General features: G+C 36.7%; 1 protein-coding gene across 1 annotated transcript; it reads right to left on the reverse strand.

Annotated features, from left to right (window-relative positions):
• Positions 1-10,794: 10,794 nt before the first annotated feature.
• LOC131435741 (cuticle protein CP14.6-like) lies at positions 10,795-15,743 on the reverse strand. The gene is made up of 2 exons (XM_058603914.1): positions 15,596-15,743; positions 10,795-11,529 (listed from the first exon to the last, which is right to left on the reverse strand). Exons 1-2 carry the CDS (start codon positions 15,605-15,607, stop codon positions 11,131-11,133), a joined length of 411 nt encoding a protein of 136 aa, XP_058459897.1. The 5' UTR covers positions 15,608-15,743; the 3' UTR covers positions 10,795-11,130.
• Between the last annotated feature and the right edge of the window lie 3,347 nt (positions 15,744-19,090).

Raw genomic sequence — 19,090 nt, forward strand, 5'->3', positions numbered from 1 at the left:
TTCTTGCAGATCAACACAATAAGTCCAGTGCTTCTTAATTCTTTCGATACCTTTCTTGTAGAACGTTACATCTTTTTCCTCAAAATAAGCGTTGGTTTCAGCGATGACTTCCTCGTTGAAGCAGAATTTCCTTCCTTGGAGCATTTTTTATAGCTTACAAACAGGCGACTACCGCTGGAGGCCATATCCGATGAATATGGTTGGTGAAAATACAACAGAACAAACGGTTTTCCGAACTTCTAACTTCAATGATTTATTCAGCAGTATAAATGAGGAGGTTAAAAATATAATTATACAATAATTCATTAGTATTAGGTTCTAAGGAGTGTATCGATAAGTAGTTAGCAACATTCAAACAGTTATTACTCTGAAATGGCTTAATTTTTTGCAGCGTGTTTTGCGATGACATGTTTGTTTACATGTCAATAACAGCTGCGCAATCGATTGGTTTCGGTACGGTTTATCGTTTCACTGATGAGTCAAATTGATCCGGAAACGCGAAAGAAAATTCTGCACACTTGGTGCTCAGAAAGTGGTGTCACGTACAACGAAATTGCAAAACGGGTGAAAGTGCACCACACCAGTGTCAAAAATATTATCGAGAAGTTCGGTAAGATCCTTTCCATGAAGGATTTGCCCCGATCCGGTAGGAAAACGGGTCCCAGCCAGCCCGGCCGGGACTTAAAAGTGGTTGAGTACATCAGGAAAAACCCATCGGCGTCGACGCGGGATTTGGCCAAGCAGTTCAACACCAGCATCGGGATGATTCAACGGACCAAAGTTCGGAATTCCCTGAAAACGTACAAGAAACAGAAGGTGCCGAAAAAGTCCCTGGTACAGCAAGTTCAGGCCAAAACAAGAGCGCGAAAACTGTATAACCGAATTCTACAGAATAAAGACGGATGCATCCTGATCGACAACGAAAACTACGCCAAGGAAGACTCTCAAGCGCTGCTCGGACATCAATATTATACGAAATCGGTGTACCAGAACCTGGACGACGCTGACAGCACGGTGGCGATGGAAAAGTTTGGGCAGAAGGTGTTGGTCTGGCAAGCAATTTGTACCTATGGATTGCGGTAGTCGATTTTCTTCACGAAGGGTACAATTAACGCCAAGGTGTACGAGGAAGAATATATGAAGAAAAGAATGCTGCCACTGTACAGAATGCATGCCTCCTCTCTTCTGGGTGGATTTGGCTTCAGCCCACTACGCCAACTCCGTTTCACAGTGGTTGTAAAAAAATAATGTACAATTCGTGGAAAAGGACATCAACCCACCGAACTGCCCGGATCTTCGGCCAATTGAAAGGTATTGGGCAATTGTCAAGCGGCACTTTCGGAAGGAAGGTACAGCGTCCTAAAACATGCAGGAGTTAAAAAAACTGGACAGCTGCCACCAGGAAAGTCACAAAAGTAACTGTGCTGAAATTAATGAAGAATGTCAAGTCCAAAGTGCGAGCGTTTCACAGAAACTAGGATTTTCTTCAATATAATCAGTGAAATGCATAAAAATGTAATCTTTCTACAATATATCGAAAACTGATGTCAAAATATGTTTTTTTTGCTTTTTTATTCAATAATCAATGTTGCTAACTACTTTTCGATACACTCCTTATTCAATAGTTAGTTTAAGATAGCATGTAAGTTACTTACGTTCAGTGTCCGTTTTCCGTATAATGTGATTCGATCTCAATGTGCCTCACGTGGAGCGCTTCAACTGTAATTTTAGATTTTAGTTTTTAGTATATAATATTTTAATAGCATTCAAATTGTTCTATTTTTATCTCTCGCAAACTTATAATCACTTAGTTTAAGTATTTATATTGTAACGTAGAAAGATAACTAAATTTTTATCAGCTCAGCATCGCACAACTGATATAAGTTTTACAATTTATTAGAATTAGGAACTTGGAAACTTCATCTGCTAAGATCAGCATAAATGATAACAGATTGGATTTACACCGTAGATTTAGATTAGGTACATTTTGAGTAGATTTTTGCATGATTGCACTGAACCGAAATGATGACAGTTTATTGGACTTGGACTATATGGAGGTTCGGCGCGTGTAGTTCGCGACAGGTGTGTACGCAATATTCAATTTTGAAGGAAAATAACAACACGCCTTATTCTAGAAATGTTCACACCTCTATTTCAACATTTTGCTGAATATTTTTTGACATTTCAATTTACGGTGCACGCTGAATGCAATTTAGCAAACATTTTCGAATTAGTATTCTTTTTAGGCACGAGAGGAGTAGCACCACGGCTATAAGTTGGTAAATTTAACTGGTAAAATTACTGGCACATTAATAATACATTTTGTAATAAGAGTACCAATTCGCCGGTTCTAAATTACATGTGATTTTTGTGACCTCAACCTCGAGGAAACCATGTCCATATATTTTAGGAGTTTTTGTGATTTTAATCTATTTTCTTCAAATGTGTTTCCATGAAGCTTCAAACTAAATAAAGTGGAGGATGATTTTTTTGCTTGTATCTTTTTGGCATCACTGTATTTGACAAATCACGTGTGAATCGTGTCTTGTGTCATTGTCAACCTTGTTCAGTTTGGTCTATAATTTAGTTATAAATCTTCCTTTGGTCTATAATTTCATCATGTATCCACTTTTTTATCGAAAAGTTGTGTTCAGCGCCGAAGCTTAATTTTGATTGAATGGATACGTCAACAAGCAAAATTGTCACATCTGGAACCATCCATCCAGTATTGCAAGAGCTACTAATGCATCTCATAAAAGCTACTGTTTGGTGTAGATTATGGGCCGGTGGCATTATTCGTGGAATATCAGCCAATAATTGGACCTTGCAGGTCATCTAAAGTTGCATGAAATCATCTTCAAACATTTAATTATATTGATCGACCTATCGATTCTAATAAAGACTTCATCCATCAATTTTTTTGTTTTTTTTACCTTTCAGTACTTTCTAAAAAATCACCCTTTATATACATTGAAATAAAGAAAAAAAAATCGAACATTTTTGAAAATTAGTAATGCAACTGTAAAGGCAGCTGCCGGATGCAGCAGCCAGAAAAAACTGCTTTTTTATTTTCCAACAATAATTCTCAGCTACCCCGTGGGTCGGTTAAATTTAATATAGGCATTCAATGTGACCCTGAAGCGATATCCATTCGGTGGCATTTTTTCATTTCTCATTTTTCTGATGATGTACGCCTTTCATCAATCACTGAATGGTTAACATGTATATCAGGATAAAATGCAAGCGTGCGCCCAACGACGTGTGATTTATAACAATATCATTAAAAGTTACGCATGTCGTTCGGTTTCGACTTATGGTTTCGGTGGAGATTTCCGCTACCTTGACAGCACTATGCCACTGATATTTTTGTATATTTAGTGTGACTCGTGTAATAACGATTTTTCGAGTGCCTTTTGAAAAGGTCGCTACATCAATCGAAAGCTTATCGCAGTTTACTTTCTCAGCTGTTATTCATTCGATCGTTAACACGGTTTTCTTTCGAATGCTATGATGTCCAAATTGCATAGAAATTCTCCATGAATGTGTCTCAAAATTTTTTAGATGAAAATAGCAAAATGTTGTTGATACAATTAGATCAATAGTCGAAAAATGTTAGAATTTTGTTTATTTTAGGCTAACGAAAAATGAGTCAAATAAATTAGATGAAATGTCAAAGTGGGGACAGATGTTTTTTACGCAGCATGCCTTTGTTAATTTTTACTCTGAAATATTGATGGGAGGGGGGGGGGGGGGGGGGTTGGGTTTGAAGCGGGGACATTTTGGTTTAATGATTATTTTGACTATTTGTCTTTAGTAATTAATAACCCAACTAAAACTATTTTTATCTTAAATATTCGTAATTGTTCAGAGCGATGTAAAACAATTCATGCTAAATAGTGTTTAATTGGGTTTAAGCTAATTAGACCAGGGGAGTAAATCAATTCTGGAATTGAAACGAAGTCTTTTGTTCCTATAATCAATATTCAGATTGTTTTTTTTTTGCTGTATATTTTGGACTTCCGACATTTCAGTATCATCATTTGCTAGTGAAAATGGCGAGAAATGATCATTTATAATCTTGTGTGAATTTGAAGATTATTACTGTAGTGATATTGGAAGGAATGAGATTATACTCATGAGATTATAGATTATACTCATATTTTACTGGGTGATAATTGCGCAACAATGATCTGAAGTGATAATTATTGGGGCAGAACTATCACTTCAATCTCAGAAAATCAAACGTTATCATTCTCGATGATGATTTTGTAAACGATTGTCACAGACAATTATTATCGGTAATGATAGTTGATTTTTGTTTTTTTTTTCTAGAAGGATAATGTCAGCATTGGCTATTAGGGATGTCCGATACCGAGTCGATACTTTGAAGTATCGATTTCGAGAATCTGGCATTTTTGGTATCGATATTACATCAGAGCGATACTGTTAGTATCGATACTTTAGGTCTCGATACTTACAGTGTCGCAACAGATTGAAGTCAATTCCCATTACTACGGAATATTTTTTTTTGTTTCGATTATAGAGTTTTTAACCTTAAGAAAATTTGCCACTTCGGGTCAGAAAAGCTTTCTAATCCTATGTGCGGGGTTGAGAATAGAACCCAGGTGGGTTTAGTAAAAGGCATCGACTAACCCATCACGCTATACCCGTCACCGATGGAACATTTTTTGACGTGAACACGTCTTACTTTACTATGGGGCGCCTTTTCAAAATTTACCCTCTGGAAGAGCGGTTTTTATCGGGAATATTTCTTGTTTTATTCAACGTATTATCCTAATTTTTTTACACGTTATCGGAGATATGATCAGCTATTTGTGATAAAATATTCTGTAATATAATCACGAATAATTCGAAATTAAAATTTCATATTTGGTAAGTGAAAAAGGTAAACATTTGATGCTTCTTTTATTCTAACCTGCGTAGTTGTTTCATTCAGTTCAGATCGGAATCCAGGTCAAGAGTCCAATTCTAGAGTTCAGTTCTGAAATTCGGTTTCAAAATCCAAGACCAGATTTTATTTTTCATTTTCATAATCCAGATCTAATATTCAGTTCCTCGTCCGGAATCCAGGGCCAGAATTGAAATCCAGAATTCTGGAACTTGGACTTAATTTAAGGCCATCGTCCAAGTACCATGCGCGCGGGTGGTTTTAAGAAATTTTCGATGGAAATTTTGAAAAATTTGCCAAAACCAAAAACATACAGATCTTTGAAATACTTTTATCTATCTACAGGGTGAAAATGGCTGGAAAATTCGGAGGATTTTCCGAGTCTTATCAAAAATAGCTCTGAAAAATTAGTGTTTTTGTGATCTTTCACAATTATCTGGAAAAATAATGCGATGACATCAATTTTTTTTTCAAATAAACCTTATGATGGATACAAAGATTACATTCGGACACATTTTTGGAAGACCTTTTCACGCTTTTCATAGGAAATCCACGAATTTAAAAAATTTCCACGAAATCGGTTATATGAAATTCGTTGATTTTCCATGAAAAGCGTGAAAAGGTTTTCCAAAAATGTTTCCGAATGTGATCCTTGTTGCCAGCATAAGGTTTTTTTGAAAAAAAAATAATTTCAATCCATCGAATTATTTTTTCAAATAATTGTGAAAAATTACAAAGGAAGCTCATTTTTTCAGTGCTATTTTTGATAAGACTCGCAAAATCCTCCAAATTTTCCAGCCATTTTCACCCTGTAGATAGATAAAAGTATTTCAAAGATCTGTATGTTTTTGGTTTTGGCAAATTTTTCAAAATTTCCATCGAAAATTTCTTAAAACCACCCGCGCGCATGGTACTTGGACGATGGCCTTAAGATTTTTTTTCTAAGCCTGGTTTATGGACCCGAAATCTGGAACATAGATCAGGATCTTCGTTCTAGACCTAGACTCTGGAGCTAAAATTTGAAAATCAAATTTTTGGACTTGAATATGAATTTTGAAATATAATTCTGAATTTGGAATTGAGGTTCAGACCAGAATACAATTGCAAAACTCCTATTCAGAATTCAGACTTATAATTCAAGTTCAGAATTCGGAAAGTGAGTTCTGAACCTCAAGTTCTGGAACTGCAGCCCGAAAATCTGGATCAAATTCAGATCTAAAACTCAGCTTTATTTCCAGAATTCTTTTCTAAAATGCTTTCCAGAACCATGTTTCAGTTAGAGAATGATGGTCTAGAATTAGGATCCAAAACTCACTTTTACAATTCTAGAAGTGTAACTGAACTTAGAGACTTGATTCTGAAGATTTCTGAACTATATTCCGGATCTGGATTAAACAACTCAGTTTCGAAGCTAAATCCACTGGATCCGATTTGGAAAATTGAATCCTGGATCGGACTCTCGAAGCATCCTGGTCTCGAATTCAGTAACAGATCTCAGCTTCAGTGATCAGTTTAACAATCTAAATTAAGAATTCAATTCTTGGACTTAGGTTCAGAATTCAGTTCCATAGGTCCAGAATTCATTTTATTCGTATTCATGCCATCCGGTTATGTTTCTGACACAACCCACCTCTCTTTTTACCTTTTTTTATATATATAAAAAATAGGTATAGAATTCGCTCAAACTTTCGAAAAATTTTCCGAGGCCCGGAGGGCCGAATGTCATATACCATTCGATTCAGCTCGACGAACTGAGCAAATGTCTGTGTGTGTGTGTATGTGTGTGTGTCTGTATGTGTGTTGTCAACTAAGAGGTCGAGATCTCAGAGATGGCTGGACCGATTTTGATCAAACTAGTCGCAAATGAAAGGTCTCCCCGTCACCCAGAACGCTATTGAATGGTTTTGAGATTGGATGTTTACTTTTTGAGTTATACGAAGTTTTATGTCAAAATTTTCAGTTTTTTGACAGTATCTGTCACAATTGACCTTGAAAACAGAATATGTTTTCAGACTTAGATTCCGCACGGTAATACCTATCCAACAAGTCATAGATTGTTAAAATCCGTTCATTTTTAACGGAGATATCGAGTTTTTTGTGTAAGCGACTTTTCCCCCATATTCCAGCAGTAGAAGTTCTGAGCGCTGTATGGCAAAGAAAGGCTTGGGAGCAACGTAAAACACGATTTTTTATACTGTTACATACAATAGTTTCTAAGTACCAAAAAGACTGTGAACAGCATTATTTTTCATGACATTTTGCCTCGGACCAATTTTAGCACGGCTCGTTTTTGGCAACATAATCGTTCGAATATGACATATTGGAAAAATGGCAGTACTTCCGAATTCTGAACAATTTCATAATTATATTGATTTAAACTGCTTACAGCAATAAATGCTGGAAGAACAAAACACCCATATACCATTTGAATCAGTTCGTCGAGATCAGCAAATGCGTATGTGACAAATAATTTCACTCAATTTTTTACCTTATTTTCGAAGATGACTCAACCGTTTTCTACAAACTCAGATTCATATGAAAATTCGTATGCTCCTAAACAAGGTCCTGAATTATGTTTGGATCCGACTTCTGGTTCCGGAACTACAGGATGATATGTGAAACGAAATTAAAATTGTGTAACTTATTTTCCTCGTAGATGGCTGAACCGATCTAAGATTCAAATGATATCTAAGAATCATCTAAGATTTGCTGATTTGAATAGTCGACAACCAAATAAACTTATTTCAGTTTTAGTGGTATTCAGTTTTCGATTCGGAAGGCACCCAACAATTTAACTCGCACTACGATTTCTCGAAGATGTCTATACTGATTTTTAAACATATTGAAACAAATGTAAACTAATCAGGTGAATTTGTCTGACTTCGGCTACACCGATTTTCGAATTCCGGCTCCAGTATCGAATCGTTTCTCAAAGCTCAATCGTTTTCTCAAATAAAGCCAAATCGAATTTCAGAAAAAAATTCAAATTAAAATAAACTTATAGTCCCACACAAAATTAATTAATTTTATTCAATGCTGACTTCCGATTCTGGAATTACAGGAGTATGAATTTTTAAAATTCAAATCGATATAGAAGATGATAATCCCGAAAAGCTTGAAAGTTGGACTCAAAACTATTGCAATTTATTCGTCATATGGCCATACGAATCGGTTTGGATTATGCTGGTTCCTGAATACCGGCTCTGGAAGTACCTTAAATTACCGTAAATTCTAAAGTGGAACTCACTTCGACATATCATGAAAAGTTTAATCGATTGTAACCTTTTTAGATAGAGTAATGATTGATTAAAATGTTAAATTGCAGCTTAAAACGACGGTCATTAAAATAATGTCATGAAAACCGAAGAATATTCATGAAAAAAGGGAAAACACATGCGGATTGATAAAAAAAGGTATCATCTCACTGATAGGTGGATTAAGCACGTTTTTTTCTTCGACTTCGATGAAGCGCCAGGCTCGTGCATGGATTTACTTATATTATGACCTTTCAGGAAATATTCCGCATAGGATATATTTTTATCGATCTGGCATCTAATGAATATTGATATTTGAAGCTTGACTAGTTTTTGATGAAAAAAACAATCGTAACTTTTTACTGGTAGCTCATATGAAAAAGCTTGGTTTAGCGCAATGATTAGTTCAACAACTCTTCTAAAGACAGCTTTTCGATAGAACGTTTCACAAAAAAGTTAGAACAAAAAAAGTGATTTTTTGGGAGCCACCCTACTTTTACTCGGGAAAATTTATGTAGCTCGATCAAATGAAGAGCTAGAGAGGTACTTTTTTCAACAAAGTTGCTCACAATAAAATTTTCTGCAACTTTATTGTACAACAAAATCATTTTTGAGTTGAATTGAGAAAGTTAGATTTCAGATTTCAATCTAAATGAGGACCATCCTAGGAGCGCCATTTGATTACAAACAACTTTTGTGAAGACACCAACTACAAAAAACTAATTTTTAATAGAGAAAATATTTTTGTCACGCTAATTTCCCGTCTCGGACCACTGCGGATTGGTATGACGTGGACTAGCCGTCGTTGAAATTCGTTCTCGACAATCTCGCGTCGTCCGACAGGTGCACTGAAAGAGAGTGCAATGAGAGAAAACACGCACATAATGGCCATACTCACTGAGGATTAAATGATTTCAATTTTTCACACTCGTTGCACTCCCTTCCAGTGCGCCTGTGGGACGACGCGAGATTGTCGAGAACGAATTTCAACGACGGCTAGTCCACGTCATACCAATACATGCGCGAGCCTGGTGCTTCCGTGCAGTCCGTCCTCGGTACCGTCGTAACGGCAATAGGAATTGGCTTTTAGTGTAGTATTCATGTATCGACATAAAGGTTTTGACAAGAAAATTTTTGAGAAAATATGTGAAATGTTAAATCATCATGGCTCCAACACAAAGTGGCGTGCAGATAATCTTTGACATGGACCAAATGTCGCGAATTCATTCACTTATTTTATTTTGAAATGATTGCTATGCAAATATCAATTGATACTTACTGGTATCGATACTTTATTGCCTTTTGATACCTTGTATCGATTCCCAAAATTTCGGTCTCTCGATACCCTAGGTATCGATGCTTTGCCTTCCGAGTACCATCCCTATTGGCTATTAACAGAAAAGAAAGTAAACAGAGATACTTTCATTGGTTTATGTTATGACCTTTTCAAATGTTCACGTCGAAAAGTTCATTTTTACTGCCGGAATTAAGTTTAAAATGGTTGAAAAGACTAAAAAGTAATGGCATATTTTATGTGTTTCACGTATTTTACCAAATTCGGCCAAGGGTTTGGTTGACCGATTTTTCCTCCTCATTTGATTGTTATTAACATTTTCTCTGTTTTTTCAGGAATGTGTGCTTAAAAGTTATATCTTTATGTCAGCGCTAACCGTTTATCTGCATGAGTAGACATTCCGAAAGAAAAACTCGGCCAACCAGGCCCGGTCTCCTCTACGTCAGATTACCAACAACATCTGTCTGGGTATGAATAAAATTTCTATTATTATCTGTTTTGTTTTGGTTCGTCGATCAGGTGTGTACAATATCATATTACTTTCAAAAGTGTTAAGTACCTGGCTTAGAAAACTTAAGTTTCTCTGTTTTTGTTTGAATCCATTTAATGCAAACATTGCATTAAGGCGGGGATGGTCGATGGAACGATAACTTCTATATTAATCCAACTCAAGTATTCAGATCGAGTCAATACAATATGATTTTAAGTCGAGTCTCAAATTATGTAAAATTTGAACAGATTCTAGAATTCTAGTTTCTAGACAGCCCTAGATTATGTCATTTACTTTCCTGTGATGATAACCTAGAAATGTTCGCATGGGATTAAATACATACAAACTAGTCGAGCGATAACAAAAATCAAACAAATCCCAACTGTTCCCCCCAATCAATTAGAGGAACTATTATACACTACCATTTTACAATCTGTTTCTCGTTCGAAATTTGTCGATTCGTTTGTGGGAGTAGTTCTTTCTTGAGTTGATCAAAGTATTGGTATTTATTATAATTTATTACGCAGTATGATCGCAAAATATTGGTTCACAGTCGAGTAAAACACCAAGATCTTGATTACATTGTACTTTAGGTAATTCGACACCACGGAACCACTGGTTTCTGTTCGCGACTAAAGGAAGTTGTGGGAATTTGGTTGATGACGACTTTATTGATTTATATTTAGCGTCTTTCAGAACAGCTCTCATAAACTAAGTATGTGCGGTAGAATAGAATAACTGGACTTCGTCGAAAATTAATCTCAGAACTTCCAAACTGTGATCCGAACCTCAACTTGTTGTGCTTTCTTTTTAGTGTTCTATTAATACCCAATAAGGAATAGATCAATTTATATTCGACTACAAAACACAGATGGTTTCGTTTTTATTAACAACTAAAGACGACGACGATGACACACTACTTTACGAATAAAAGTACTTAGGGCATGTTGTCTACAATATGCTCACCACAGGTCACTGCTCCGCTCCGCTAGGGTCAGCGTTAAGACTATGTAGAATTTAAAACTGGCAGTTACTCAAATAACAGTTTTTTAATTTTATTTACAATCGCTCGGGCTACGGGGATCTCGTGTTGTTGCTGTACGAAGCATTCGCCTCATCGTTCGGGAGTATTGTGCAGGTTTTTTGTTCGCTGGCCAGAGGAAGTTTGTGCGGGCACCGGACTTTACTTCTTACCGCTCAACCGAGCGATGGCAGCGTTCAAGGCATCTATGCTGAAGTTGGGATCATCTCGTGGCGGGTTGGCACGGATCAGCTCCAGCGATCGGAGCACGTGTTCCGGTGCGGGAACGTCCACCGGCAGATGAGCACCCTGGGGCTGGAAACCGTTCTCATCGGCAGTGTAGGTGACGCTGTACTGGACGCCATCTTGACCAGTAAAGGAATAGCTACCACTGGCCGACTGTCCGCCGATTCCACTTTCCTGGGCGGAAATTCCATTGCTAGTTTCGTACTTGTACTGGTAGGAACCATCCGGATTGATTACGGATTCCTGTGCGAGGATCTGTGCTTCGGCGTCCGGGTTCTGGGCGGTGGCAAGCACTACCAGGCATGCGAAGACGAACTGAAACAATGGCAAGTAAGAAAGAGAAATCAATTAGTACTTGTGAGTATGTCACTGGAATGGTTCCCCTCATAGATGGCTAATCTCGAGAGATGTCGGTTGGAATTGGAAACTGAACGATAGCACGCTTCTGGTGTACCTCAGGGAAATTACTTAGGACCGTTGAGAGTTTTACCTAACCTAAATGTTTGCTCCTTTCAATAAAGTGTTTCATACTACCATACCTTGATGACTTTAAACTTTATTGTCTAATGGTTTCAACACTTCTGAGATCTGAAAATGTGATAAACAATGATTTTTTTGCGGAGTACCCTCAAAAATCCTTCTTATCACTGGTAAATTTACCTTAGTAAGTTCCAGTAAAAGAAACAGTTTACATTTGAAATTTTTGATTCACATTTTTTTTTCTGTTTTCAAAAAACTGAACTAATTTTAAAATGTTATACGCAATTTAGCGGTTTGACTGTTATATTTCATTAGTGATATGTAATCTTTTCTTCGACTTGTCTTACGTATCATTTTTTTCAGTTGGCATTGACCACATTCAAAAATACACAAGCTTCATTCCGTCAAAATAAGTCCAAATTATTTACCTCAGCAAATATATCGAGTTTCGTTGCAATTGAATCGCGTTTGTAGCGTTATATTTCACGGAAAGTAACAAGCAGCTTAAACTCATCGGTTGGTGGAAAAAATTGCTGCCGAACAGCCAAAAGTTTCACTGTATCGAAAAACTTTCGAATTCTAATAAAGCAAAATTTTCGATTATACAATTTTACTGCTTGAAAGCACTCGTGGAACAATTTTTTCGATTTCTTTAAGATTGACGAAGCTCTACTCTGCATGAAAATATTCCTTCATTGTGAAAACTTACCAGTCAGATGGGGGGAGATCTAGTGGAAATGAAGGGTTTCTATGGTATTTCCCAATTAAGTTCTTACAATATACCCCTGATAACTTTAAGGAGCGGGAAGGGTCTTACACTTTTAAGAAATCAATTGTTATTTTCGTATAGTATAACATTTCAAGAATATTCTGTGAAATTTTCAAGCCCATGAGAACAAAACTCAGAAAGTTATCGGTCTTTATTATTGCTTATTTCATACTACGAAGAAGTAATAGCTCGGCGTACAGGCCCAAGATTTCTGCTTCGATTGACTTAAAAACTTAACAAAACATTTTCGAAATGTTCCTTTTAACAAAATACAAAAAATACGGGCTCCCTTGAGTAATAAATTGTTTACTTCGATTCCGACTTCCGGATCCGGAAATATAGTGTAAAGTGTGTTCAAAATTTTATACCATCACTGAAAAGGGCGAAAAACCGTAAAAAGTTTTTTAAACCGACTTAAAATCTTCTCTAATTGATAGTTTTTATCATCGATTTTGGTTATTGTTTTAATAATCGAAGAAAATTATTTTGAAGAATACCACAGTATTATATATGATAGTATAATTGATATGAGAAAGGCATCATTACACCACTAGTTGGATAAAAACAGGTTTTGTTTCAAATTTTGCACACACTTTTCACATATAAAAAAACAGATACCAACTTTTTCCTTTTCGTTGTTTGTTATCTTGGGGAGGTTTTACAGCTACAAAATAATGGGTTTTGTCGTGAAAAATCGTACTTTTCACTTTGAACAACCAAAAAAAATTTTCTTGAATTTAAAAAATCAAACAGAAACGTTGGGTTCTAGAAAAACTTCTGCTCTAACTGCATTGATTTGTTCACTTCTAATTAGTCTCCGCTGAGATACAGTGGACACCGCAAATCATGATTTTTAAAAGGCGTCTTCGAAAATACCTCTTTACCGATTTATTTCTAAATATTTTTCCACGAAAAATTACAAAATGTTGTTCGAATAATTCTTTCTATCATGCAAAACATTTGAATTTATTTTTTTGAACGATCATTATGAAAAAAGTTCGCAAAAATTAAGATGTTTTTCATCATTCAGACCCTACTCCCTCCTTAACGGTATGAGGCGGTGCGTTGTCCTGTTACAAGAAAACTTTACCAAATCTAACCGTTTTTCAATCAACGCGTTATTCATAATGATAATTGGTTTACAATTCAACGCAGAACACTCTCAAACTGTTAAACTGGATGGGTCCTCCTTCTGGGCTATATGCTTTCGCAAATTCGCATGACTTTTAAACTGTGGATAATTACTTAAAAATGGGATGCTTAGAATGCTACTCATGAACTTCGTTAGCTGCTTAAGCCAAATCAGTCCTTTTTAATCGAACTTTTGGTTAGGTAGGTTGGCATAATGTACCTGGGTGTATTATACTATATTCCAGGAGTTCAATTGGCAGGTTCCAAAGACTGAAGATTTGGATACGATTAGTGAGAAATAGGATGTTGGATTCAAACTGAAGAACATAAACTAAATACGCGTCGATTGCTTGCCATTGGCAAGGGATCGAAAGTCTTTCTGTAATGTTCAAATCCATTTGATGCAAACATTTCATTTAGGCGGGGCTGCTCGATGGAACGGTGGCCACGAAACACGATTTGCTCTGTATACAAAAAAGGGTCATCGGAGTTCGATTGAGTTTGCACCTTCCTGAGTCGTGAAAGTTATTTGCTTGTATAACCAAAACACATGGAAACAGCTTTTGTCTGTAACCCGCTGTCAGACTGTGACTGCTGTTTTGTATTTTTTTTAAAGATCTGTTATGAACTACCAAATAATATGGTTTGAAACTGTTGGATGACAAACTATCAAACTAATATGTTTAGAGATTTTAAGCAGACAAATTTGCTATTGATTTCAGTCCTGGATTAAGGATAGAAGTATCTGAGAAAACTTTAAATTTTCAAACGCTGAAAACGCTTTAGTAATTTACTTGTTTTCTCATAATTTTGCAAAATTGATAGTGAAGATCTGGTTGCACTAAGATGATCCAGATGATCGAAATTAATTCAAATTTTAAAGTGCTTATACGATGTGATAAACATCATAGGAACTCTTCACACAATGAGCAATTTGAAACTTTAAATACGTTAATCAGAATCATCTAATCTAAAATCTTAAATTCAAAATTCAAAAAACATTTCGGGAACAGAAGATTGATTAATTTTATAATTCGATTCGGTAAAGTCACCATAACTAAGTTCAGTTATGCAAAGACTGAGTAGAAACATAGATTTAAAAATTCAAATGACTCACGAAGAAGATATTTTGAAAAAAAAAAATTATTTTATTCAAAAAAATAATCTTTTCCGTGAGTTTTTCGTTTATTTAACTATTCTAATTTATGTTTTCACTCAGTCATTGGAAAACTGATTTCTGAAACGGTTCCAAGATCCCAAAATACAAATCGTTATAAAACACAAAGTAATTGTTAGACACCATTTAGAAATTTTATTTCATCCCTATTCCAAAGAAACTTTCCTGTTTTTTTGCTACCAATCATTTCGCGATAGTCACATTCTCGGTAAGACAAAACCTGGATAGAAAATAATTAGAATTCTACCCACAAAACACATCCATCTGTATCCGATCCTAAATCTGAATGCTGATTTCAAGTCGAGTGTTTGTAATTCAGATAGAAACGGTTTCCATATGCAGAGCAGGTCCCGCAAACAATCTGATTTTCATTTGAATCTAAATCTCTGCGGCACTTTTGAAGAACAACTTCTTGCCTACCGTGCGGCCAACTAAACTTGAACACGGTTTTTTCATCGATACAAATCAGTACTCGCAGTACTTTTCTAATCGGAACCGTGCCATGCCATTGACAAAAAAAAACACATTTTCTACCTCGGAAGAACTTTAAACCACTTGAAATCCATTCAATAAATTTCGCACTTCTGCAGCGTGAAGCACCCAAAACAGTTCATTATCGATGATTTTATGTTGTTTCGTTGAGCAAAAAATAAACACTTGTTCCCATGTTTCAAATCTCCGCCGCGCGCAGATCCTTGAGATCGTATTGTTCTTCGGGGCGGAAGGTCGTCCAGCTGCCGATGGCTTTGTTAAACTTTTTTTTTTATTTCACATAACTTTTATAACCAATTCCAACGAATTCAAAACGAATATCTACCACTCACCAGTTTAAACATTGTGATTCAGATTTTGAGGATTCGCTTGTTCTTGGAGAGGCTGCCACTAAAGCACTAGGTCAAACGCTGATAAACGCTATTTCAAGACTGATATCAATTATTTCACATCTTTACGCTTTTATACAGTTGACAAAGTTCGTCGCCTAAAGAAAACCGACCTGGTGCCTCGTTCAGCTCTCATCTCGTGCCGCGCACGATGATGATCTTCTTCGTGTATGATCCAGAGCTTGTCCATCACAACCGTCGCAGCGGCCACCGCCACCGCCGCCGCTGCGACCGTCACCATGCGGCGTTCGTCGTGCTACGTGTGATTCTGCATCGGATGCCTGTCACAAACCACCCAAACTGTACACCGCGCGATGTTCTTTCTCCCCCACGGATGGATGCAGCCGCTCTAGGGCGCCCAACTGAAATCGACAATTTACAATTTAATTACAGTTTTTTCATTCGAAAATTCAGGTTCGAAACGCCAAAACAATGCTGGCTTGAAGACGATGGCGATTCTTCGGTTATTATTGAAAAACTGATCAGCTTAACAAAACCGAAAAGTGCCCTTCCAGTTAGGCGTTCGGCTTGGAATACCACCGTACGCACGAATCGAATTGGACAAACTAATCGTAGGAAGTTACCAGCTCTAGCCATTGCCACAGTCCCAAAGGCAGGTTGTATTCCATAATCAAGTACACATCATGTCAGGCAGCAAATATTGATGATCGAAGATTTGGGTACGCTGATCAGATTTTCATCTACTGCACACCGCGCGGCATGGCATTTCATCGAAGGTAAAATTCCATTGAAGCTTATCTCACAAGGATCGCACAAAACTAGTACTAGAGTTGATTGATATCACATGCGAGTTAAGAACTTAAACATGAGTTTATCGAATTTTCTCTCTCATATTTGAAATCGTCAAGGTCACTTTGAATATACTGTTTGAAACTTCTGAACGGTAACGAATGAAACCTTTCATCCACTCATTGGAGGAAAAACCAGAGAAGGTGTAAAAAAGTAGACACGTTAAACAAATTTGCTTTTCAAGGTGCCATCATCGTTTCTTGCGATTTCCAATTGATTCAGATGTACGTTCGTTCATAGCTTGTTCTAGTTTATCCAATATCCAATTGCGTTGGTTACTGAAAATAAAAAATGCAATTTGATGGGACCCGTAAACAGAGGAGCTTACTCGTATTTCGTTGGCGAAAAGATTTTCTTAAACTTTAAGAAGGGTGCGTCAAGCTCGTACGAAACTGTTCGGGAGAAACAAATATTCTACATGTTATCTGGGTTGGGAAAATGATTGAAAATCAAAAAAGATCACTTATTGGTTATTTACAAGTGAAGCCAAAAGAAGTACGCATTTTATATGCGTGTATGATACAAAGTGGTGGGTGGGTTGGTTTTGTCACAGACATAACTATAGGACGTGAATACGTGTAAAACTGAGGTGCTTCTTTCGCACTTCCTAATATTAATCGTTAATCGTTAATCGTTCGTATTAGCAGCAGTGCGGTAAAACTTCATTTCAATCGAATGTTATTAGATGAAAATGAAACTTATGGTCGTTGACTGTCAGCATATCCCTTCTCATTAATTTTACTTCTGTTGCCGAAGCTCCCAGAAGGCATCGTCAAATGAATAACCGTACCTAGTCACTTGAAGTTTTGCTTGTTCAGTTTGTAGTGTCAAGTAGTCTACCTGTTTTATTGTCTTCCTTGTCTTCACAGTGGGTAGTGAGCAAATACGAATGAATAGGCAACTCGGAACAGCAACTCGATGACACAAAACTCTCTCCGTCCATAATGATAAATAGGGGGTGTCGGTTCTCAGTTGCGTTTTCATTCATCACCAGCAAGTTAAAATCGATAATTTCGACTGTTTGAAATGTATTGTGGTGTGCTTCGAAATATTAAAAATGAAAACTGAAAGAGTTCCCCTAACTTATGTTTATTTTTATGTGGAACATATCTTTATTTGCTATATAGAGGTGCAAATCAGAAACTCAAGGAAAAATACACGCAGAAATGTGGTCAGGTTTTAAACACTTACAGCTTAGTCTATTTGGTATCAATTATTAATATTATTTCATCATTTGATAGGAAATATTTCTAAGTTTCGATTTGAATGTATCAAGCCACGTATTTTGATTAGTAGCGAGCAGTGTCCTAATTGTCTGTTAAAATTCTCCGGCATACCGGATTTCCCTGCCATAGACGACGGTTTTGAAGGAATAAGCGATATATCAAAGGAAAAGCATCGCTCTGATTGGTCAATCAATGCAAAAGCGAAGCTGTTTGAAGCATGCGAATCTATAAATAGAAGCGAAATTATAGCTAACAGGTAGGTTGTTGCTAGACAGCTAGACAAAAAGTGCCAAAAAAGGCGAGTGGGTAATGTCAGAGACATAACTGGATGTCGTGAATACGAAAACAACTGACATGTTCCTTAACACTTCCGAATATCAATTAGTTGATCAATTGTATGTATTATGCAAGCATTCCCCTTTTTCACATTTTTCGCAAAAACAAAGAAGGCTTCACTTGATCTCGATTACTGTGAATTTCACACAGCGACAAGTGCACAAATCTAACCAAACTGTTCTAGATTTGCACTAAACTGAGGATATTTACCTTCGATTTGCGAGCAAGAAATCCTGATAGTTCTTTAGAAAACTTTTATAGCCATTAGAATGGCTGATTTTGTGTGATGCTCCGTACAGTAGTCCTCTTTTCGTTGTTTTTTCACCAATGCAAACGACTAGTAGCTATGACGTAATCGCTCTTGTCGGAAGCGAAACCAGCTTTGCAAACGACACACAATACATCTGCTCGCGGTGGTGATAGAATCCAAACTGATCCAATTTTTGTTAAGAAATTTCTTTTCACGTGATTTCGTTTGTAGCTTTGTCACCAATGGGCGGTCCTAACGGCTATAAAAATAGCAGCATATAGAATTTTAATGTCGATTATTTCATTTTGGATTTGCATTTCATTGAAAGAAACTATCCGGATGCTGTACGGGATTCATTCCTGCTTTTCAGAAGGACCAAATTGTGGAACTCACTACGATATTAAACAATGTTCGGAACATTTTCTCGAACGATTTGTTGTACAGCAGCAGATATTTTGTTCTCTTCCTCAGAACGCGTTCTGGTTGGCTGGTATTGACATGGGTCAAATAAGACAGGTTTTTCAATAGTGTGCTAATGAAATACTTCAATACTTTTGCTATACACGTTTAAATTGAAAAATTTCGATTCTATTGGTAGTTAGATTATATAAATCCTTTCACAGATCACTGAGCTATGAGCTTTCAAAATACGAGAAAGGAAAACGCACCTTATGAATTATCCTCTTTGATACTAGTTTATACCAGAGATATTCACGATCAAAAACTTATCACTGGGGGACGGGTATAGCGTGATGGGTAAGTCGATGCCTTTCACGCAGCCCGCCTGGGTTCGATTCCCAACCCCCCGCACATAGG

This window comes from Malaya genurostris, chromosome 3 (assembly GCF_030247185.1).
Source record: "Malaya genurostris strain Urasoe2022 chromosome 3, Malgen_1.1, whole genome shotgun sequence".
Lineage (NCBI taxonomy): Eukaryota > Metazoa > Arthropoda > Insecta > Diptera > Culicidae > Malaya > Malaya genurostris.